A 21,948-nucleotide genomic window follows, 5' to 3' on the forward strand; every position below is an offset into this window, starting at 1 on the left:
TCCTCAGTTGCAGTTTTTTTTTTTGTTTGTTTGTTTTTGTTTTTTCATTTTTAACTTGTTAAAAACCAGAGCACTGCTCAGCTCTGACTTATGGTGGTTCAGGGATTGAACCTGGGACTCCAGAGCCCCAAGCATGAGACTGCATGACCATTGTGCTATCTACCTCCGCCCCTACATTCATTTCTCAAACAATAATGACCAACGGCCACGCAGGGACAGCGAGAAAGCAGATCACTCCTCAGACCCCTTTAGGCTAACCTTTGGTACTCCCCTCCCTGTCATATTGCGCAGCTATTATGGGTTATACGACTTCGTAACAAGGACTTCTTAAAGTTTGCAGAAGACAATTAAGAGATTTGGGTATAACTGCTTCTGTAAACAGGATGATTGCCTTTCCTTTTTCCCTAAGAGTCTACGAGTATTAAGAGCATACTGATCAAACCAACAAGGGAAACAAACGGGAAAATAAATAATAAAAAAAAAGAAATTAAAAAAATCATACTGATCAATTTAGGAAAGTAAGCAAGGTAGGAGCGAAACCAACCTTATAACAACGTTAAACGAATTCAGCTTCCAGACTTTCTCGCGGGAGGGGCGGAGCGGGGCGGGGGAGGGGGGAAATGGGGCTGGGCCCCGCCCCTCCTCGGTGACGTCACGTAAGGCTCAGCTACTAGTATCCTAGAACGCAGGCTTTTGCTCGCCGGGCGTGGTGGCGCGCGCCTGTAGTCCCAGCTACTTGGGAGGCTGAGGCTGGAGGATCGCTTGAGCTCAGGAGTTCTGGGCTGCAGTGCGCTATGCCGATCGGGTGTCCGCACTAAGTTCGGCATCAATATGGTGACCTCCCGGGAGCGGGGGACCACCAGGTTGCCTAAGGAGGGGTGAACCGGCCCAGGTCGGAAACGGAGCAGGTCAAAACTCCCGTGCTGATCAGTAGTGGGATCGCGCCTGTGAATAGCCACTGCACTCCAGCCTGGGCAACACAGCGAGACCCTGTCTCTTTTGCCGTTCTCCCTCACTCAAGGGACCCCTTTTTTTTTTTTTTTTTTTTGCCTCTCCCTGATCCAGGGAGCCAAATAACGACTGCCCCTTTCCAGCATGCTGGAACCTATTCGTATACATTAACATTGAAGGTATAACTCGTCTTTATTGTTGATTTTCTTTGTCCCCCGCTATTTAACGTCTCGTTGAAGTTTAAAACGCCCCGGTGTCTCAGCAAACTAGTGGGTTTGGAGCTACCTCGTTGCTGACCCCTACTGGAGCATCTTGAAAATGTCTTTATACAAAAGTTGTTATCACGTTCAGCACCAACAGGGGATGCTCGTGCAATCTGTAGAAAATGACTTCCCGGGGTCGGACGGTAGCGCAGCGTGGCGCGAAGTGCAAGGACCTGCGTAAAGATACCGGTTCGAGCCTCTAGCTCCCCACATGAAGGGGAGTCGCTTCACAGGCAGTGAAACAGGTCTGCAGGTGTCTATCTTTCTGCCCCCCCCTGTCTTCCCCTCCTCTATTTCTCTCTGTCCTATCAAACAACGAACGACACCAACAACAACAATAATAACCACAAGGCTACAACAAGGGCAACAAAGGGGAAAAAAAAAAGGCCCCCAGGAGCAGTGAATTCATGGTGCAGGCACTGAGCCCCAGCAATAACCCTGGAGGCAAAAAAAAAAAAAAAAGAAAGAAAGAAAAAGAAAAGAAAATGACTTTCCAGCAATAGAAAACAAAACCCGAGCTTCTGACTTTTTTTTTTAAAGTTACTCTCTTAACTCCTCACACCATGACCACCACGTATCTAAAAACTGCTGCACTTACATTCTTGCACAACAGTTTTCCTCACCACACTCTGAATGTCCTCAGTGGGGCAACTTTTTTTTTTTATCTGTCTCTTTCCTTCACGAATATTCATACTTTCAAATGTTTATGGATCCTTGTTGTATGCCAGTTAACTACACTGCCAAGGAGTTACCAGGTCGGAAGTTGAATGACAACCCCACAACCCGCCACAGAATGCTCCGAGAGCGAAAAACTATCAAAATAGGAACGTATTTTAGAAAGTCAGTTTACTTTGACCAGGAAATCTTCCCGTTGGGCGCCTCATTACATCAATCGGCAGGGGTCACTAGAGTCTCAAAACAAGGAAACAAGGTAACCGACTGGTTCGTAAATTTTCTGGAAAGGCATGAGGTTTTAAGAGAGTAGTTTTGGATCTATTTCGAATTGTTTCGGTGTAACGAAAAGTCGAATTGTCAGTGATCACTGCTAAACTTCAGAATGACGCCAATTCTTTCGCTTCCAGGAATATTGGGTCTTCTGCGCGGCCGTAGGTTAGCTCTAAAGTGCGCCTGCGCAGGAGAGAAGCATCGGCTAGTCTGGCAGCCTGTGGGACAAACTGCAGTAGCGACCCTCTGGCCGCGCCATGAAGACCCGGTTTAGCACGGTAGACCTCTGCGCGGTCCTCGCGGAACTCAACAGCAGGTAATATACGACAGGCATCCAGGCTGGTGCAGAGAGTGCAGGAAGCAGAGGCTGGCGGAACAAGACCAGCTTGAGGTTTTTCCCTTCTCTCCTGTGTACCCTGCTAGGCCCGGGTGGGTAAACGCGTGACATCCTGCTCCTCGAGATGCGGCTGGAGGGACCCCAGGAGCTGCCTTTCTCTTCATCTGCTCCTACCCCTACACAGCTTTTGGCTAGCTTGTATCTCCTGCACCAACCTTGTCGTTCGGAGTCACTCCGGTTTAGCAGCAAACATTTAATAAAACAGGAAGTGCCAGGTGGTTTCCATGGCTCCAGCGTACTTATTTGCTCCAGAGGTTTCCAGATTGGAGACCTGTTTTGTTTGATACTTGACCTCTTCCCGAAGGCAGCGGGGCCTCGCTGATCTAGATGGAAGTAATGAGATTTGAGTCGTAGTCTGGTTTCTGTTACCCAGTTGTGAGCTGAATAATATTTCTTATGTTTCCAGGACCTCTTTCACCATTTTTTCCTAATTGTTAGAGATTAAATTTTACACTGTCCTTTAAAAAGGTGAGTCCCTTTCAAGGATGCAAGAAGTTCCAAGGGCTGACAGACCACTTTTGCATTTAGCTAAACTATGTATTGGGCTGAATGCCTGATGACTTTCACACTGTGTTCCCTGCTTAAGTATCGACACATAACCTTAGAGTGGCAGAACTCTGCCCCTCATTAGTAGGCCCCGCCTCTAAATGCAACTTTAAATTGGGTGTGACATTATGTTTCAAATAGTAGTATACTATTTGATACATTTTCCTTTCTTTCTCCTTTCAGCTTGCTGGGCATGAGAGTGAACAATGTTTATGATGTGGATAATAAAACATACCTTATTCGTCTTCAAAAGTAAGAACATTTTGTAGACTTGTTTTACTAATAGTAACTACATGAATTTCTTTCTTTTTTTTACTTGCAGTTTTAGACTGTTTTATTAACATTGGTAAATGTCCTAAAGAAAAATTTGACTTTTTCTTTCTACAGACCAGACTTCAAAGCTACACTTTTGCTTGAATCTGGCATACGAATTCATACTACAGAATTTGAGTGGCCTAAGAATATGATGCCGTCTAGTTTTGCGATGAAGGTAAAAATTTAAGTTGTACTTGAAGCTAAATTTTGAGGCCCTTGAACTGGTCACAAACAACGAATGTTTTAGTGTTTGATTTCCCTTCACAGTTATTAATAGCATGCAGATAAAGTGAGATGTTAATAGTTGCTGGAATGAGTAAAATAATTACTGATTTACCTCTCCCTGTTACCCTCCACATCCCACTGTGCTCCAGATATTTCAGTTTCACTGTCACCATTCTAATTCAAACTTTTGTAATGTTCCACCATAGTCAAAACTATAATTCACTTCTTACTACTAAAACAATTCGCTAACAGACCAATATATTTAAGACATTTGAGACAAATCATCTCATCTTATTAATTTCCTCAATTTATATTCCTCAATTTATATTCCATAACTTACCATTCTTATCTTATATTTTGTCCTCTCATTTCCTCTGTTCACTTTTGAGTTACTAATCTGTTTCTGTTATTGCAAATTGGACTGGCAAGATAATTCACTTGGATGGTGTGCTTGCTAGGTCATGCCTGTAGCTGAGGTTTGAGCATAGCCCCCACTACACTGTAGGAAGCTTTGGTGCTGTGGTATCTTTATTTTTATTATTATTATTATTGTTATTTTTAAATATTTATTTGTTTTCCCTTTTGTTGCCCTTGTTGTTTAACATTGTTGTTGTTGTTGTTGGATAGGACAGAGAGAAATGAAGAGAGGAGGGCAAGACAGGGGGAGAGAAAGACAGATACCTGAAGTCCTGCTTCACTGCTTGTGAAGCAACTCCCCTCCAGGTGGGGGGTCAGGGGCTCAAACCAGGACCCTTATGCTGGTCCTTGTGCTTTGCACCACATGTGCTTACCCCGCTGCGCCACCACCTGACTCCCTCTTTCTATTTTTCTATGTGAAAAAATCACCCTGGAGCAGTAAAGCTCCATTAACAATAACAAAAATAATGTTGCATCTTTTTGCTTTTCTTTTTTTATATTTATTCCTTTTTGTTGCCCTTATTGTTTTATTGTTGTAGTTATTGTTGTTGTTATTGATGTTGTTGTTAGATAGGACAGAGAGAAATGGAGAGAGGAGGGGAAGACAGAGAGAGAGAGAGAAAGATAGACACCTGCAGACCTGCTTCACCGCCTTTAAAGTGACTCCCCTGCAGGTGGGGAGCCGTGGGCTCGAACTGGGATCCTTACTCTGGTCCTTGCACTTTGCGCCATCTGCTCTTAACCTGCTGCACTACCGACTCCCTGCTTCTCATTTTTATCTTTGTTTTTTGGTCACTAAAACTGAAACACTTCATTTGAGGGCATGTCACCCATTTGCTTATGTACATAACAGCTATATTGAAAGTATATAGTATAGAGAAAAGATGTTAGAGTAATTTTGAGTTAATGGCTTTGCTACTGAGTAGTTTTTTAAACTGGAGATTAATTAAGGGGCCAGGTGGTAGCACACCTGGTTAAGCACACACATAACAGTATGCAAGGACCCAGGAGGAAAGCTTCATGAGTGGTGAAGCAGGGTTACAGTGTCTCTCTGTCTCTTTCCTTCACTTATCTCCCCCTCTTCTATCTCCCCCTCTCTTCTCAATAAAAAAAGAGGTTAATTAACGTTTTTGGACCTTAGTTTTTATAACTTTAGAATGCAGATAATACCTTCTTCATGATTGGCAAGAATTAATTAAAGTAATGTAAAGCACATAATACAATGCCTGACACATCTTAGGGCTCCATTTATATTAATTCCCTTCTTCCTCTTCTCATTTTCCTTCAGTAATTTATTTATTTGATGTTGTGTATTATTTCATTAGAAGCTTTACAGAAAAGAACCTTGGGGCCGGGCAGTAGCACAGCAGGTTAAAAGTACATGGTGCGAAGTGCAAGGACCGGTGTAAGGATACCGTTTGAGTCCCCAGCACCCCACTGGCAGGAGGGGTCGCTTCATGGGCAGTGAAACAGGTCTGCAGGTGTCTATTTTTTTCTCTCTCTCTCTCTGTCTTCCCCTTTCTTCTCTGTCTTTCCCCTTCTCTCCCCCTCTCTTTTTTTTTCTTTATTTTTATTTTTTATTTTATTTATAAACCAAGAAATAGAAAATATCAACAAAACCATAGGGATAAGAGTGGTAAAATTCACATTTCCCACCACCAGAGTTCCATATCCCATCCCCTCCACTGGAAGCTTTCCTTTTCTTTCTTTTTTTTTTCTGCCTCCGGGGTTATCGCTGGGGTTCAGTGCCTGCACTAGAATCCACTGCTCATTCCACCCCCCATTTTGTTACCTTTGTTGTTGTTGCTGCTATCGCTGTTGTTGCCATTGATGCTGTTGTTGAATAGGACAGAGAGAAATCGAGAGAGGATCTCCCCCTCTCTTGTCTTCCCCTCCTCTCTCAATTTCTCTCAGATGTATCCAACTGCAACAACATCAATAACTACAATAATAATAGCCACAACAATGTTAAAAGCAACCAGGGCAACAAAAGATACCTTATACTTTGCAACTTAGAATCTGTTTTGGGTTGCAAGTTAGGTAAGGAAAGGTTAAGTGTTTCCTAAAAAAGGGCTGTCATGGGACTGGGTGGTGGCACTCCTGCTAAAGCAAACACATTACAGTGTGCAAGGACCCAGTTTTCAGCCCCTGGTTCCCACATGCAAGTGGTGAAGCAGTGCTGCAGGTGTCTCTCTCTCTCACCCTCTCTATTTCTCTCTCCCCTCTCCATTTCTCTCTGTCTCTATTCAAATTAAGTAAAGAAATAAAATCTACTTTAAGGGGGGGGCTGTCACAAAATTATCAAATTCTTAAAAATTTCATTTATACTCATGAGGAAGGTATCATCTACATTCTACAGTTATAAAAACTTAAGTTTTCCAAAAGATTAATTAATCAAATTCTTAAAAGTTTCATTTACTTATTATTAATTACAAATGGTTCTGTTAGGGATTGCCCTTAGAAAATAATTGCATTTTGTGCTTGTATAACACTTTTTAAAGAGATGAATAATATATATGTCATTAAGTTGTTTTAATAGCTCACACATGATGATAAAATATTATTTCAATTTTACAGGTGAGGTAAAAGTGAGATAAATAATACTGGAAATGTGTAAATACCCCTAAATCAGGATATATGAATAGGAGATAAAGCACAAAAGTCTTAGAACTTTATGAGTTAGGAATGTATGTCAATCTAAATGTGGTGGAGCAGACAATATTAAACACTTTACAACTAATTTAAAAGCAAGGTCAGTTATTATTCTATGACCCAAACATATGTTGCATGTGATAAATTGTATCATGATAAAGCATGCTCTTCATTTTTATTTTTGGAAATGCAACTATAATTTTCTGTTATAAACTGAAGGTTGTTTTCTTTAAGCTACTAATAGAGAAATAATCAAGTTTCTATATGTTCATGTGTTTCAGAGTTAGCAAATAGGGTGTATGTAAAACAAAGTGGCTTTCCCCTGATTATCATTTGTAAGCTTTTATTTTTATGATGATGGTATTTATTTATTACTATTTAAACACCTCCATGCTAATGAAAGGAAGAAACTTATTCATAAACTAATGATTAGGAATCAACTTTACTATATAAATGCCTATTTTTTTCTGTCTCTTGCTAGTGCCGAAAACATTTAAAGAGTCGGAGATTAGTCAGTGCAAAGCAGCTTGGTGTGGATAGAATTGTCGATTTTCAGTTTGGAAGTAATGAAGCTGCTTATCACTTAATCATTGAGCTCTATGACAGGGTAAGTTAAGTTTGGGGGATGGGATAAAGGAGAATTCATTATTGTTAATTATTCATGTAATGGAACTATAAAAGCATAGGTGAGGAACATTTTTTTCTAAGTTAAAAGTATTGACACACTTGCATAATATAATTTTCCAGTAATTATTATTTTATTAGAAAACCACAATTCAGATGGTCCATAGCCATTTAAAATGTAGCATATGAATGTAGGAGATAAAGATATACAAAATAAAAATTGTCTAGTACTTTACTAGGATGCTCATAACCTAGTAATAATCAGCACTAGCAAGGTGCAACCAAAATATAGTCAAGTGTTACATATATGGCAACAATTGAGATGCAGTGTTTTCATGTCAGTAGTTGTAAGAAGAAGATGCGTTATGGCCTCATCATTTTGGCTTTTATTTCCTCCATTGCTCACCATATTCTGTTTAGAAAATGTTTCATGAACATAAGCAAAATAAATTCCATTAGCATCAAGACTATATATTTATTGAAAACATAAAATTACTAGGTGAAAATATGTATAAGATTAATAAAATTGGGGACTGATGAGATCGATCATCTGGAACAGTGCCTGCTTTGCCAGGTGAGACTCAGGTTTGAGCCCTGGCACCACATAGGAGTACTGTAGTACTGAAAGAAGCTTCAGTGTTGTGGTGTTTCTTCCTCTTTAAAGTAAAATAAAATAAAATAAGATCTGGGTGGTGGTGCACCAGGGCTATTGATTATGTTACCATATGTAAGGTCCAGATTCAGTCCCCCACCTGCAACAGGGAAGCTGCCCAAGTGGTGAAACAGTGCTCCAGATGTCTCTCTTTCTCTCTGTGTCTTGTCCCCATTCCCTTTCAATTTCTCTTTGTCTCTATCCAAAAAAGAAAAAAGAGTAGGGAGGGAGGTGAATGGAAGGGAAAGGAAAAGAAAAGAAAGGAAAGGAAACAAAGGGAAAGAAAGAAGGATTAATGAAGTTGAAATGATTTACTGGGTAGGACATGTACCTTACAGTTCAAGACCCAGTATCATGTAGGAAGCTCTAGTACTGTGATCTCTCTCCCTCTCCATCTTTCTCTGAATAAAAACGTGAATGGAGCTATGAAACTGCATGACAAAGACCTCAGCTCTGCCAAAAAAGAAGAAAGAGAAGAAGAAGAAGAAGAAGAAACAAAAAATATGAATGAAATTGGGATGAAAGACTTATAAGTGTAAAGTGAAAATAGTATTGATAGATTTGACTATTTTTTTAAAGATGCATTGATTAATGAGGAAGAAAACTGGACATCTCTGAAACATGTGATGCCAGGACTCAAATGGAAATCGTATACTTGAGAGTCCAACACTCCCATCCATTGCACCATCTTCTGGGCCATTTAACTACTTAATTTTTTTTTAATTTTTTAAAAATATTTATTCCCTTTTCTTGCCTTTGTTTTATTGTTGTAATATTATTGTTGTTGTTCTTGATGTCCTTGTTGTTAGATAGGAAAGAGAGAAATGGAGAGAGGAGGGGAAGACAGAGAAGGGGAGAGAAAGATAGGCACCTGCAGACCTGCTTCACTGCCTGTGAAGCAGCACACCAAGCCCGCTGGCAACAACTCAAGGAAAGTCTGAACTTCACCCACTCAAGTAGGAAGGCCTGGACGCTTCTTCACAGTCTGGGTGCCGGTAGCCAACCCCCTCCCGTCTCCCATCCTCCCGTATCTGCAAACTCAGTGGCCAGTCACCTAACTCAAGTTGGACGTGCTAAGATCGACCCAGTCTAGAAAAGAGAAATTTCCCATGAGTGGTCATCCCACTTCCGGTTATCTTGTCCATCTCCAAAACTCTCTCCCTTTACACTGTCTGAACTGGAAGACGCTTTGAAGAGGGTTAAACCGGGAACGGCTGCTGGCTATGATAACATCACCCCAGAACTCATTCTTAACCTGGGCCCTGCGGCAAAGAAGTGGCTCGCTTCATTCCTGTCCCACATCTTGGAATCTGAGTCTATGCCCAAAGTTTGGCGTCGTGCGAAGGTAATAGCGGTTTTGAAACCAAAGAAAGACCCAACACTGGCCGCCAGCTATAGACCAATTTCTCTCCTCTCCGTGTGTTACAAACTCCTTGAGAGGCTGCTTCTGTCATGTATTTCTCCTCTTACAAAGAAATTCCTATCACCCGCCCAAGCTGGTTTCCGCCCAGGAAGATCTACCTGCGAACAAGCCCTGGCCCTCTTAACTTACACTGAAAATGGATTCCAGAAGAATTTAAAGACGGGTGCTGTCTTTGTTGATCTCACAGCAGCCTATGACACGGTCTGGCACCGTGGTCTCCTAGTCAAGATCTCAAGATGCCTGCCTCCATGGGTGGCCAACACTATATCGTTTCTTCTCCAAAACAGAAGATTCCGGGTGCATCTGGGTGATGAGTCTAGCAGATGTAGACTTGTTTCAAGTGGCCTCCCCCAGGGCTCTGTTCTGGCTCCTACGCTATTTAATATTTACATCAGTGACCTCCCAGAAACTTCTTCAAGGAAGTTCATCTACGCCAATGACATCTGCTGTGCAGCTCAGGCATCCAAGTTCAACATCCTCGAGGAAACATTCACGAAAGACATGTCTCTGATATCTGATTACTGTAAAAAATGGCGACTAATCCCTAGCACTGCAAAAACGGTATCATCTGTTTTCCATCTATACCATGCCTCGGCCTCGCGTGAGCTTAATGTGCAGCTTGGCGATACGAGAATCCGGCATGAAGCCCAGCCAGTCTATCTTGGCGTTACTCTCAATCGCACTCTGTCATTTCACAAACATCTCATAAAAACTGCAGCAAAGGTGGGCGCGAGGAATAACATCATTGCAAGACTGGCCAGTTCCTCATGGGGCGCGAGCACTTCCACACTACGATCATCATCTCTGGCATTATGCTATTCCACTGCAGAATACTGTGCCCCAGTATGGTTCCGTAGCCCCCATGTCCACTTGGTGGATTCCAAATTATATTCCTCCATGAGGATAATTTCTGGAACCATCTGTTCCACCCCGGTTCCATGGCTGCCAGTTCTTAGCAACATCGCCCTGCCAGATATTCGTCGGGATGCGGCATCATCTAAGTTCATTTCCCACGTCTATGCTCCACCGGACCTGCCAATATACACGGATATCTTCGCCTACCCTGTCCAACGCTTGACGTCTTGTCACCCAGTCTGGTCCCCTACGCCTACACTGAACTTCTCTGTTCCAGACTCTTGGAAACAGAGTTGGCAGTCAGCTGAGGTAAAGAACAAACACCTCATCACAGACCCCTGCGAGCGTCAACCCGGGTTGGCTTTGACCTAGCACGTTATGATTGGGCCCTCCTCAATTGCTATCGAACATGCGCCGCTATGTTCCATCGCTGGGGAGCCAGAGACGACCCGAACTGCCCCTGCGGCTCCAGACAGACTAGGACCCACATAGTCAACGACTGCCACCTCTCCAGATTCAAAGGAGGTCTCGAAACTTTACATCAGGCTCAACCTGACGCTGTTGACTGGCTACGGAAGAAGGGCAAATGCTAGAAGAAGAAGACTGCCTGTAAAGTGACTCCCCTGCAGGTGGGGAGCTAGAGACTCGAACCGGGATCCTTACTCCGATCTTTGCTGCTTTGTGCCACGTGTGCTTAACCTGCTGTGTTACTGCCCAACTCCCCTTTTCTTTTTTTAAGATAGAGGCAGAGAGAGATAGTTCACTTTGATGGTGTGCTATTCTGCCATGTGTACAGCCCCGGTTTGAGCCCTGACTGAAGGAAGTCTCCATGCTGAAGGAAGCCTCAATGCTCTTTCACTCCACTGACTGAAGGAAGCCTCAATGGCCATTTCACTCTTTTTCTAACTTTCTGCAATCCCATCTCTCTATCATATAAACAAGTAAATCTTTTAGAAAAAGAAATTTCAAGGATAGTTTGGGAAAACCATAAGCTATATTTTATTTTGTTTTATTACAGGGGAACATTGTTCTTACAGATTATGAGTACTCAATTTTAAATATCCTACGATTTCGAACTGATGAGTCAGACGATGTTAAATTTGCAGTTCGAGAACGCTATCCAGTTGATCATGCTAGAGCTGCTGAACCTTTACTTTCCTTGGAAAGGTAACATGTTTTACTTGTAAACTGATTTCATACTGAAAGATAAAATAGACCATATGTTAGAAAGTGGAGATGTGGGGGAGGGGGGAGGATTGGATGGGGGTTGGATGCAGGTGTCTCTTTCTTCCTCTGTGTCTCCCACATTATTCTCAATTTGTCTCTATCCAATAAATGATAAATTAAAAATCAATAAATTTTTTTTTAAAAAGAGTGAAAAATCCCATCACATTGTGATACTGGGCAATGGCACACCTAGTAGAGTGTACATATTATAGTGCATAAGGACCTGGATTCAAGTCCCTAACGTCTGCCTGCAGCTTCATGAGTGGTGAAACAGTATTGTAGATCTCTCTCTCTCTCTCTTTCTCTCTCTCTCCCCCTCCCCTCTCAATTTCTGTCTCTCCAAAATAAAAATAAATAAATATTTTGTTTACTTTGGTAAAACAAATGGGATCTGCTTCAACTATATAAATGTTCACATAAGCAATTAAGTCTTATTTAGGTAGCAAATTATATCATTTTAATATTAAAGTTTTAACTTCAAGTGTTTGTGTTATCTTGTATAAGTAAAAGGTTTTATTAGCTATCCTGTGAGCAGACAGTTGTTGAAGAGAGTGCAAAAAGAGAAATTCTGGGAGTTGTGTGGTAGCGCAGCAGGTTAAGCACACGTGGCACAAAGCAGCATAAGGATTCTGGTTCTAGCCCCTGGCTCCCCAGCTGCAGGGGGGTCGCTTCACAGGTGTTGAAGCAGATCTGCAGGTGTCTATCTTTCTCTCCCCCTCTGTCTTCCCCTCCTCTTTCCATTTCTTTCTGTCCTATCTAGCAATGACATCAATAACAACAATAGTAACTATAACAATGAAAAACAACAAGGGCAACAAAAGATAAAATAAATATAGAAAAAATTTAGAAAAAAATAAACAAAAAAAAGAGAAATTCTGATTTGGGTAAGATAAGATGAAATAAAGTGCTGATTGTAGCTAGTCTGGCTGGAAGGTTTTGCTGATTAGTAGTAGTCTGCAGCAGTGATTCTCAAAATTTAGTATGCTTGAGAGTCACTCAGAGGCTTTGATGAAACATAGGTTATTGTCACCACCTCCATTCTGAGTTTCTGATTCAGTATATCTTATCTAGCACCCCAGGAATTTCTTGAGTAATGTTGATACTGCTGATCTGGTGACCGTAGTAACTTACAGCATTCTTTTTAGGTGTTAATATTTTAGGTCTTGGTATGTCAACAGCCACCACAGATATTTGACTGTTATAATTCTTCTTCTTCTAGCGTTTGCCTGACTGTTATAATAATCTCTTTCATATCCTATTGATGATAAGCCATATGACTTAGTTGAAAAAGTATTGATTTTTCCCTAGAAAATCTGGTTTAAATCTCAGTCTGCTATTCAAGAACCTATTGACCTCGAGAAATTGCTTTTATGATTTTCTTATGTATAAGATGAAGTAATTATTTTTTAATTCTTTCAAATTAGATATATATATATTTTTTTAATTTCTTTATTGGGGAATTTTTAAAAATTTATTTCTTTATTGGGGAATTAATGTTTTACATTCAACAGTAAATACAATAGTTTGTACATGCATAACATTCCCCAGATTCCCATTTAACAATACAACCCCCACTATGTCATTTATCATCCTTCATGGACCTGTATTCTCCCTACCCACCCACCCCAGAGTCTTTTACTTGGGTGCAATATGCCAATTCCATTTCAGGTTCTACTTGTGTTTTCTTTTCTGATCTTGTTTTTCAACTTCTGCCTGAGAGTGAGATCATCCCATATTCATCCTTCTGTTTCTGACTTATTTCACTCAACATGATGTTTTCAAGGTCCATCCAAGATCGGCTGAAAACGGTGAAGTCACCGTTTTTTACAGCTGAGTAGTATTCCATTGTGTCTCTATACCACAACTTGCTCAGCCACTCATCTGTTGTTGGACACCTGGGTTGCTTCCAGGTTTTGGCTATTACAAATTGTGCTGCCAAGAACATATGTGTACACAGATCTTTTTGGATGGATGTGTTGGGTTCCTTAGGATATATCCCCAGGAGAGGAATTGCAGGGTTGTAGGGTAGGTCCATTTCTAGCCTTCTGAGAGTTCTCCAGACTGTTCTCCACAGAGGTTGGACCAATTGACATTCCCACCAGCAGTGCAGGAGGGTTCCTTTGACCCCACACCCTCTCCAGCATTTGCTGCTGTTACCTTTTCTGATGTATGACATTCTCACAGGAGTGAAGTGGTGTCTCATTGTTGTCTTTATTTGCATTTCTCTGACAATCAGAGACTTGGAGCATTTTTTCATGTGTTTCTCGGCCTTTTGGATCTCTTCTGTGGTGAATATTCTGTCCATGTCCTCCCCCCATTTTTGGATGGGGTTATTTGTTGTCTTGTTGTTGAGTCTGGCAAGCTCTTTATATATGTTGGTTATTAAACTCTTATCTGATGTATGGCATGTAAAGATCTTCTCCCATTCTGTGAGGGGTCTCTTGGTTTGGGTAGTGGTTTCTTTTGCTGTGAAGAAGCTTTTTAATTTGATGTAGTCCCATAGGTTTATATTTGCCTTAGTCTTCTTTGTAATTGGATTTGTTTCATTGAAAATGTCTTTAAAATTTATGCAGAAAAAAGTTCTGCCAATATTTTCCTCTAAGTATTTAAATTTTATATTTTATTAGTGATTTAATACTGATTTACATTACAAAATTGTAACGTAGTAGGAGTATAATTCCACACAGTTCCCAGTATTAGTGTCCCCACTCTTCCACTGGAAACTGCAGTAAGTCTCCCAATGTCACCAATATAATATGGGATGATTCTATAACTAACTAACTATACATATTTATTTATTTATTCCCTTTTAAAAATGTGGAATGCTTCACAAATTTGAGTATCATCCTTGCGCAGGGGCCATGCTAATCTTCTCTGTATTGTTCCAATTTTAGTATATGTGCTGCCGAAGCAAGCACTCTGTACATAGTTTTTTTTTTTTTCTCCCATTTTCTCAACAGCCCTTTTTTTTTATTTTCTTCACTTCCTTTCTAAGTCTATTACTACTTCCAGGTGCCTTTCTTTTTTTCCCCTCTTCTCTCTCAGATAAGAGAAACAGTGCCTGGCTTCCTCTGGTATGTTTTAGATTCATTTCCTGAAATAATTTTATATTCTAGATTATTGTGAAGATCAGGTCAATTGATGCATGTAAAAATACTTTGAGTGAGTTATCATTATAAGGTTTATTAAATACAAGCTAGTAAAATGTATCAACTTTGTTTCACAGATTGACAGAAATTATAACCAATGCTCCTAAGGGTGAACTGTTGAAGAGAGTTCTTAACCCACTACTTCGTGAGTAACCACACATACAGAATAATGAAATTGTGATATTTTCAAGAAAAGAAGAGTTTATTATACTACATAAAACTGTACCTTTAGGGGTGGGGATACTTTGCACAATGGTTATGAAGAGAAACTCTCATGCCTGAGGCTCTAAAGAACCAGGTTCAATCCCTCACACTATCATAAGCCAGAGCTGAATAGTGCTGGTCTAGCTTCGCGGGTGGGAGACAGACGACCAGGGACTCATGGTTGAGTTGGGAACGCAGTTCAATCTTTATTTATTATATGGGATGCATATAATAATAATAATATAAACATAATAAATAATAAAATAAATATAAAATATATAATAATAATATAGTAAGTTCAGTCTTTATTAATATGGGATGCAGTTCAACAATCTAATCTCTTCTAATCTTCATTAGAAAGCCCTGTCTTTTATATCTCCTGAGGCGGAAGTGTCAGGAAGAGGAAGCATGTAGGATAGGGGGTGGGGAGAAGGAAAAATAGCGCGTGAACCAGTGGGGAGTAAACCAGTGAAAACAATGATGTAAATAGACCACAGCCTCAAGCAATGCAACAGAAGGGGTCTTAGAAGCAGAATTTAGAAGCAGACCAACAGAATAGTGCTCTGGTAAAAAGCAGAAAACAAACAAAAAGCACTCTAGCTGCTAGGCTTTTTTTTTTAAATAATAGTTATGCAAACCAAGAGTGATATTTCACACTTTTGTGCTAACTGAAGTATTCTGAGAAAACCTTTTTCCCCTAGTTATGAATCTTCCTTTTAACTACCACTTAGCTCTTTGTTGTTGTTGTTGTTTATTTTATTTGTAGATCTCAAGACATCTCAGAATCTGCCAGGTACTTTTGACATCTAGGATAAATATAATCCAATAAACTATTTTTTTTTCTATTTTATTTGACAGGACAGAGGGAATTTAAGGGGGGAAGAAGGGTATCGAGAGAGAGAGAGAGAGAAACACACCTGCAGACATGCTGCTTCACCACTTGTGAAGGATCCCCCTGCAGGTGGGAGCAGGGGGCTTGAACCCTGGTCCTTGTGCTTGGTGGTATGTGTAATTAATGGGGTGTGCCCTCTAATTTTTAACTTGAGAAAAACAACACTATGCTAAGTAATTTGGAGAGGACATGGTGCAGGCATCTGCCCTTTTATTTCTGAGCATTAGGGAGTTACTCTTCTATGAAACTAGAATGCAGCTTAAATACTATCTTTAGAACTTTCCAACTGTTAGTATAATACCCATAAAATTTGTCTAAGTTTGAATTTTATTTTTTATTTCACTTATTTATGAGAAAGATAGGAGGAAGAGAGAAAGAACCGGACATCACTCTGGCACATGTGCTGCCGGGGATCAAACTTGGGACCTCATGCTTGAGAGTCCAAAGCTTTACCACTGCGCCACTTCCCAGACCACTATTATTTCTTTATTAATATAGTTTATTACATTGGCCAACTTCTGGGTGCTAAACTAACCTTGTATTTTTGGTTTATAATAATGTTTTATCTTTGCTTAATTCCGTTAAATTCCTATAACTTTTCACTGACTTCCACAATTTTATTCTGTATTCAGATTTCTGTAAGCATTTCAGTTATTTCTTTTTATTTTTTAAATTTTTTTATTATTTATTTTCCCTTTTGTTGCTGTTGTTTTTATTGTTGTTGTTGATGTCGTTGTTGGATAGGACAGAGAGAAATGGAGAGAGGAAGGGAAGATAGAAAGGGGAAGAGAAAGAGAGACACCTGCAGACCTGCTTCACCACCTATAAAGTGACACCCCTGCAGGTGGGAGCCCAGGCTCGAACTGGGATCCTTGCTCCAGTCCTTGCACTTTGCAAAACCTGCGCTTAACTGCTGCGCTACCACCCGACTCCCATTTCAGATATATATATATTTTTTCCCTTTTGTTGCCCTTGTTGTTTAACATTGTTGTGGTTATTGATGTCGTTCGTTGTTGTTGGATAGGACAGAGAGAAATGGAGAGAGGAGGGGAAAACGGCGAGAGAAAGATAGACACCTGCAGATAGACCTGCTTCACCACTTGTGAAGCTACTCCCCTGCAGGTGGGTAGCCGGGGGCTCAAACCGTGATCCTTACCCTGGTCCTTGAGCTTTGTGCCATGTGTGCTTAACCTGCTGCGCCACTACCCAACTCCCCATTTTAGGTATTTCTAATGACAACTTAATATAAGTAAATTGTCCTACTCATTGACTTTTGTTATATAGAACATTTATATTGAAATATAAGTTTGTATTATATTTAAATTTCAACTTTCATGGAAAAATACTAAAAAGTACAGTACAATACAATATAATTCCCTACCGTCTGGTTTTGTAGCTTATGGACCAGCTCTCATTGAACACTGTCTTATAGAAAATGGATTCTCTGGTAATGTCAAAGTGGATGAGAAGTTTGAAAGTAAAGGTATGTCTACATAGAACAAATACTTCTACTTTGCTTATCTTCCTTTTGAAAGAATGAAAAAAATTAAGTTCCTTCTAGGTTTATTTTAGATTGAGGTTCATATTTTGATTTGTCAATAATTTTTTTAATGTGGGTGGGGTCAGGGAATGTTACATGTGCAGAGACCCAGTTTCAGGGCCCCCACCACCACCTGGAAATTATGGTGGAGCTTCAGGAGTGACAAAGAAGTGCTGTAGGTCTCTCTCTCTCTCTCTCAATCTCTGTCTCCCCCTTACCTTTCAATTTCTCTGTCGATTTTTAAAAAGTGGCTGTACCTCAGAGTCCCAGGTTCAATCCTCCCACACCACCACCATAAACCAGAGCTGAGCAGTGCTCTGGTAAAAAAAAAAAAAAAAAAAAGAGTGGCTGCTGAGAGAAGTGGATTAATTGTGCAGGCACTGAACCCCACAGTCCTCATGACAATTAAAAATATTTGATTTAGTGGGACTAGATAGCATAATGGTTATGCAAAGAGACTCTCCTGCCTGAGGCTCTGAAGTCCCAGGTTCAGTTCCCCGCACCACCATAAGCCAGAGCTGAGCAGGGTTCTGGTGTCTCTCACTGTGTCTTTCTCTCGCTGCAGCTCTCTAAAAAATGTAAATAAATAAATAAAATACTTTTAAAAAAACTGATTTAGGGAGTCAGGCGGTAGCACAGTAGGTTAAGCGCAGGTGGTGCAAAGCTCAGGGATCAGCATAAGGATCCTGGTTCGAGCCCCCGGCTCCCCACCTGTAGGGGAGTCGCTTCACAGGCAGTGAAGCAGGTCTGCAGGTGTCTATCTTTCTCTCCCCATCTTTGTCTTCCCCTCTTCTCTCCATTTCTCTCTGTCCTATCCAACAATGACGACAACAATAACAACAACAAGGGAACAAAAGGGAATAAATAAATATTTTTTTAAAAAATCTATTTAGTTTAAAAATGTGGTGGGGCTGGAGAGATAGCATAGTAGTTATACAAAAGACTTTCAAAGGGCCGGGTGGTGGCGCACCTGGTTGAGCGCACATGCTACAGTGCGCAAGGACCCAGGTTCGAGTTCCTGGTCCCCACCTGCAGAGGGAAAGCTTCACAAGTGGTGAAGCAGGGCTGCAGGTGTCTCTCTGTCTCTCCCCCACTCTGGCACCCCCTTCTCTCTCTATTTCTGACTGTCTCTATCTAATAAATAAATATTTTTAAAAATTAATTAAAAAAAAAAGACTTTTATGACTGAGGCTTCAAGGTCCCATGTTCAATCCTAAACAACACCACCATAAACCTGAGCTGAGTAGTGCTCTGACTATAAAAATTTTAAATGGTGATTTACATCCCTCTGTATTACGTATCTTCTGAGTTACCTTGTACTATTTGTTTTTGTTTTTTTTCTTTTTATCTTTATTAGATAGGACAGAGAGATATTGAGAGAAGGAAAGAAAGACACCTCCAGACCTGTTTCAGTACTTGGGAAGTATCCACCCTGCAGGTGGGGAGCGGAATCTTGAATCCTGGTCCTTGCACTTGGTAATATGTGTGCTTAACCAAGTGCACCACCACCTGGTCCCCATCATTTGTGTTTTCCTTCCCTGCTGAAAATATAATTTGGGAACCAGATGGTGGTATACATGGTAGAGTTAACATGTTACTGTCTCTATCCAATAAATAAATAAATAAGAAAACTTTTTTATTTTATTTTATTTTTTTAATGATTTTATTTATTTTATTAATGAGAAAGATAGGAGAGAAAGAGCCAGACATCACTCTGGTACATGTGCTGCCAGGGATTGAACTCAGGACCTCATGCTTGAGAGTCTAGTTCCTTAGTCACTGCACCACCTCCTGGACCACTTATTTTTACTTTTTTAAAACTTTATTCAAATGTAAAAAATATCAACAAGATCATAGGATAAGATAAGAGGGGTACAATTCCACACAATTCCCATCACCAGAATTCCATATCCCCTTTGAAAGCTTCCTTATTCTTTATCCCTCTGGGAGTATGGACCCATTATGGGGTTATTATGGGGTGCAGGAGGTGGAAGATCTGGCTTCTGGAATTGCTTCTCTGCTGAACATGGGTGTTGGCAGGTGGATCCATACTCCCAGCCTGTCTCTCTTTGCCTAGTCCAGGTGTATTGGTGAGGTTGTCTGCCCAGGGAAGGCAAGGTAGCGTATTCCATGTGTCCTTCTGAAACTTGATGCTGACTATCCATGATTGACATTGGGGGAGTGGGTGACTAATCCTCTTTTTTCATCTTCTTACCTTCACTGTGGATCATAAGGCCAACAGCGTGAAACAACTGTGTGAATATCTTACTATTTGTCTTTCAAGGATTTTTTTTCTTTTTCTTTTAATTTCTTTATTGGGGAATTAATGTTTTACATTCAACAGTAAATACAATAGTTTGTACTTGCATAACATTTCCCAGTTTTCCATATAACAATACAAACCCAACAAGTTCCTCTGTCATCCTTTTTGGACCTGTATTCTCACTTTGGTGCAATACACTAACTCCAGTTCAGGTTCTACTTGTGTTAAGAAAACTCTTTTAAAAGTAAAGCTTTATTGTTATTTATTTATTCTTGCCAGAGCACTACTCAATTCTGGTTTATGGAATAGTACCATGGATTGAACAGAAACCTCAATTTTAAGACCTTGGAACTCCAGACATGAAACTCTTTTGCATAACCACTATGCTTTCTCTCCCACTATTATTATTACTGTTATTATTATTATTATGTCTCCAGGGTTATTGCTGGGGCTCAGTGCCTGCACTACAAATCCACTGTTCCTGGAGGCTTTTTTTTTCCCCTTTTGTTGCCTTTGTTGTTTATTGTTGTTATTGCTATCATTGTTGTTGGATAGGACAGAGAAAAATCAGGAAAGGACGGGAAGACAGAGAGGGGCGAGAGAAAGATAGACCTGCTTCACCGCTTGTGAAGCGACCCCCCTGCAGGTGGGAGGGCTCAAACCAGGATCCTTGCGTTATTCCTTTGGCTTTGCTGCCATGTACACTTAACCCGCTGCGCTACTGCCCAGCCCCCCCTTTATTATTTTTTAATATGAAAATTTAGCATGTAAACAAAGTTTCTTTCAGAATAGGTGAAAATTCTATTCAATAAAAGTGATTGAGGGGGTTGGGCGGTGGTGCAGTGGGTTAGGTGCACGTCGCGCAAAGCACAAGGATAGGCATAGGGATCCCGCTTCAGGCCCCCGGCTCCCCACCTACGGGGGAGTCGCTTCGCAGGTGGTGAAGCAGGTCTGCAGGTGTCTGTCTTTCTCTCCCCCTCTCTGTCTTCCCCTCCTCTCTCCATTTCTCTCTGTCCTGTCCAACAACTATCAACATCAGCAATGGCAATAATAATAACCACAACAACGCTACAACAAGAAGAGCAACAGAAGGGGGAAAAGATGGCCTCCAGGAGCGGTGGATTCATGGTGCAGGCACGGAGCCCAGCAATAAGCCTGGAGGGAAAAAAAAAGTGATTGAGATAACTAGTTTGCAAGAACACATTCATATACATATATTGATAAGAAACATGAAATAGTGGTCCGGGAGGTGGCGCAATGGATAAAGTATTGGACTCTCAAGCATGAGGTCCCAAGTTCAATCCCCAGCAACACATGTACCAGAGTGATGTCTGGTTCTTTCTCTCTCCTCCTATCCCTCTCACTAATAAATAAAATATTTTTAAAAAATTTAAAAACACGAAGTAGCCATCTGACTTTCTTGAATATTTATTTCAAAAGTGTTTTTCTGTTTCCTATATAGTTGTTTGATAATAGTTATTGACACTTCTTTTTCTCTTTTTTATTTCCGTACTAGATATTGAAAAAGTGCTTATTTGTCTGCAGAAAGCAGAAGACTATATGAAGGCAACATCCAGCTTCAGTGGAAAGGTATTACTGTATGTTATTATGGTCTTACTTATTTAGACTTTCAGAATTTATTTCTCTAGATTTATTTTTTTAATTTGTTATTATCTTTTTGTTTATTTATTGGATAGAAATATCCAGAAATCAAGAGGATGGGGGGGGAGATAGAGAGGGAGAGAGTCAGAGAGACACCTGCAGCCCTGCTTGGCCACTTGTGCATTGAACCTGGGTCCTTGTGCATTATATGTAACATGTGCTCAACCAGGTGCACCACCACCCAGCCCCTTATCTAGATTTATTTATTCATGAAAAAGAAAAAACCAGATTATCACTCTGGCACATGCAATGATGCCAGGGATCAACCTTAAAACTCATGCTTGAGATTCCAGAGCTATTCCATACTCATGCTACTTCCCAGGCTGTTATACTTTCATAATTTAATGTTCATTAAAGAACTAATATTTGTTAATTTTTTGTTAAATTTATAAAGTTAACTTCTATAATATGTTGTATTTGTTGTTGTTATTGATTTTTTTTTTTTTTTACCAGAGCACTGCTCAGCTCTGGCTTATGGTGGTGTGGGGGCTTGAACCTGGGACTTTGAAGCCTCAGGCATGTGAGTCTCTTTGCATAACCATTATGCTATCTTTACCCGCCTCCCAGATTTTTTGGAATTGCTATTGATTTGTAGGTTTTGTTTTCTTCCTTGGCTTTAATAGAAAGGACTAGATCAAGTCAATATTGAAAGTTTAAGGAATTTGTAAATTTCTCTTAGATAAATAGGAACACTTTATTTCATTTTTTTTTTTTTTTCTTTACTGGATCTTCACCACTCTAGTCTT

The 21,948-nt window shown here is 40.4% G+C and overlaps 1 protein-coding gene and 1 non-coding gene across 4 annotated transcripts in view; one reads left to right on the plus strand and one right to left on the minus strand.

The window, feature by feature from the left end:
* Positions 1–2,102: 2,102 nt before the first annotated feature.
* The window catches only part of NEMF (nuclear export mediator factor), a 79,443-nt gene continuing 59,597 nt past the window's right edge, over positions 2,103–21,948 (plus strand). The window contains exons 1-8 of one of the 3 annotated variants that reach the window (XM_007537746.3): positions 2,103–2,475; positions 3,286–3,354; positions 3,490–3,592; positions 7,193–7,318; positions 11,284–11,432; positions 14,719–14,786; positions 17,134–17,220; positions 21,057–21,130. In XM_007537746.3, coding sequence (XP_007537808.1) covers positions 2,417–2,475; positions 3,286–3,354; positions 3,490–3,592; positions 7,193–7,318; positions 11,284–11,432; positions 14,719–14,786; positions 17,134–17,220; positions 21,057–21,130 — 735 coding nt within the window. In that variant the 5' untranslated portion in view covers positions 2,103–2,416. The remainder of the gene's footprint in view (positions 2,476–3,285; positions 3,355–3,489; positions 3,593–7,192; positions 7,319–11,283; positions 11,433–14,718; positions 14,787–17,133; positions 17,221–21,056; positions 21,131–21,948) is intronic. The other 2 variants (XM_060175055.1, XM_060175054.1) reach the window with 2 other exon arrangements.
* Positions 14,304–14,410, minus strand: LOC132533568 (U6 spliceosomal RNA). Its single transcript, XR_009545432.1, has one exon. It is a non-coding gene; the product is annotated as a U6 spliceosomal RNA (small nuclear RNA).

The sequence above is a fragment of the Erinaceus europaeus genome, chromosome 16 (assembly GCF_950295315.1).
Source record: "Erinaceus europaeus chromosome 16, mEriEur2.1, whole genome shotgun sequence".
NCBI lineage: Eukaryota > Metazoa > Chordata > Mammalia > Eulipotyphla > Erinaceidae > Erinaceus > Erinaceus europaeus.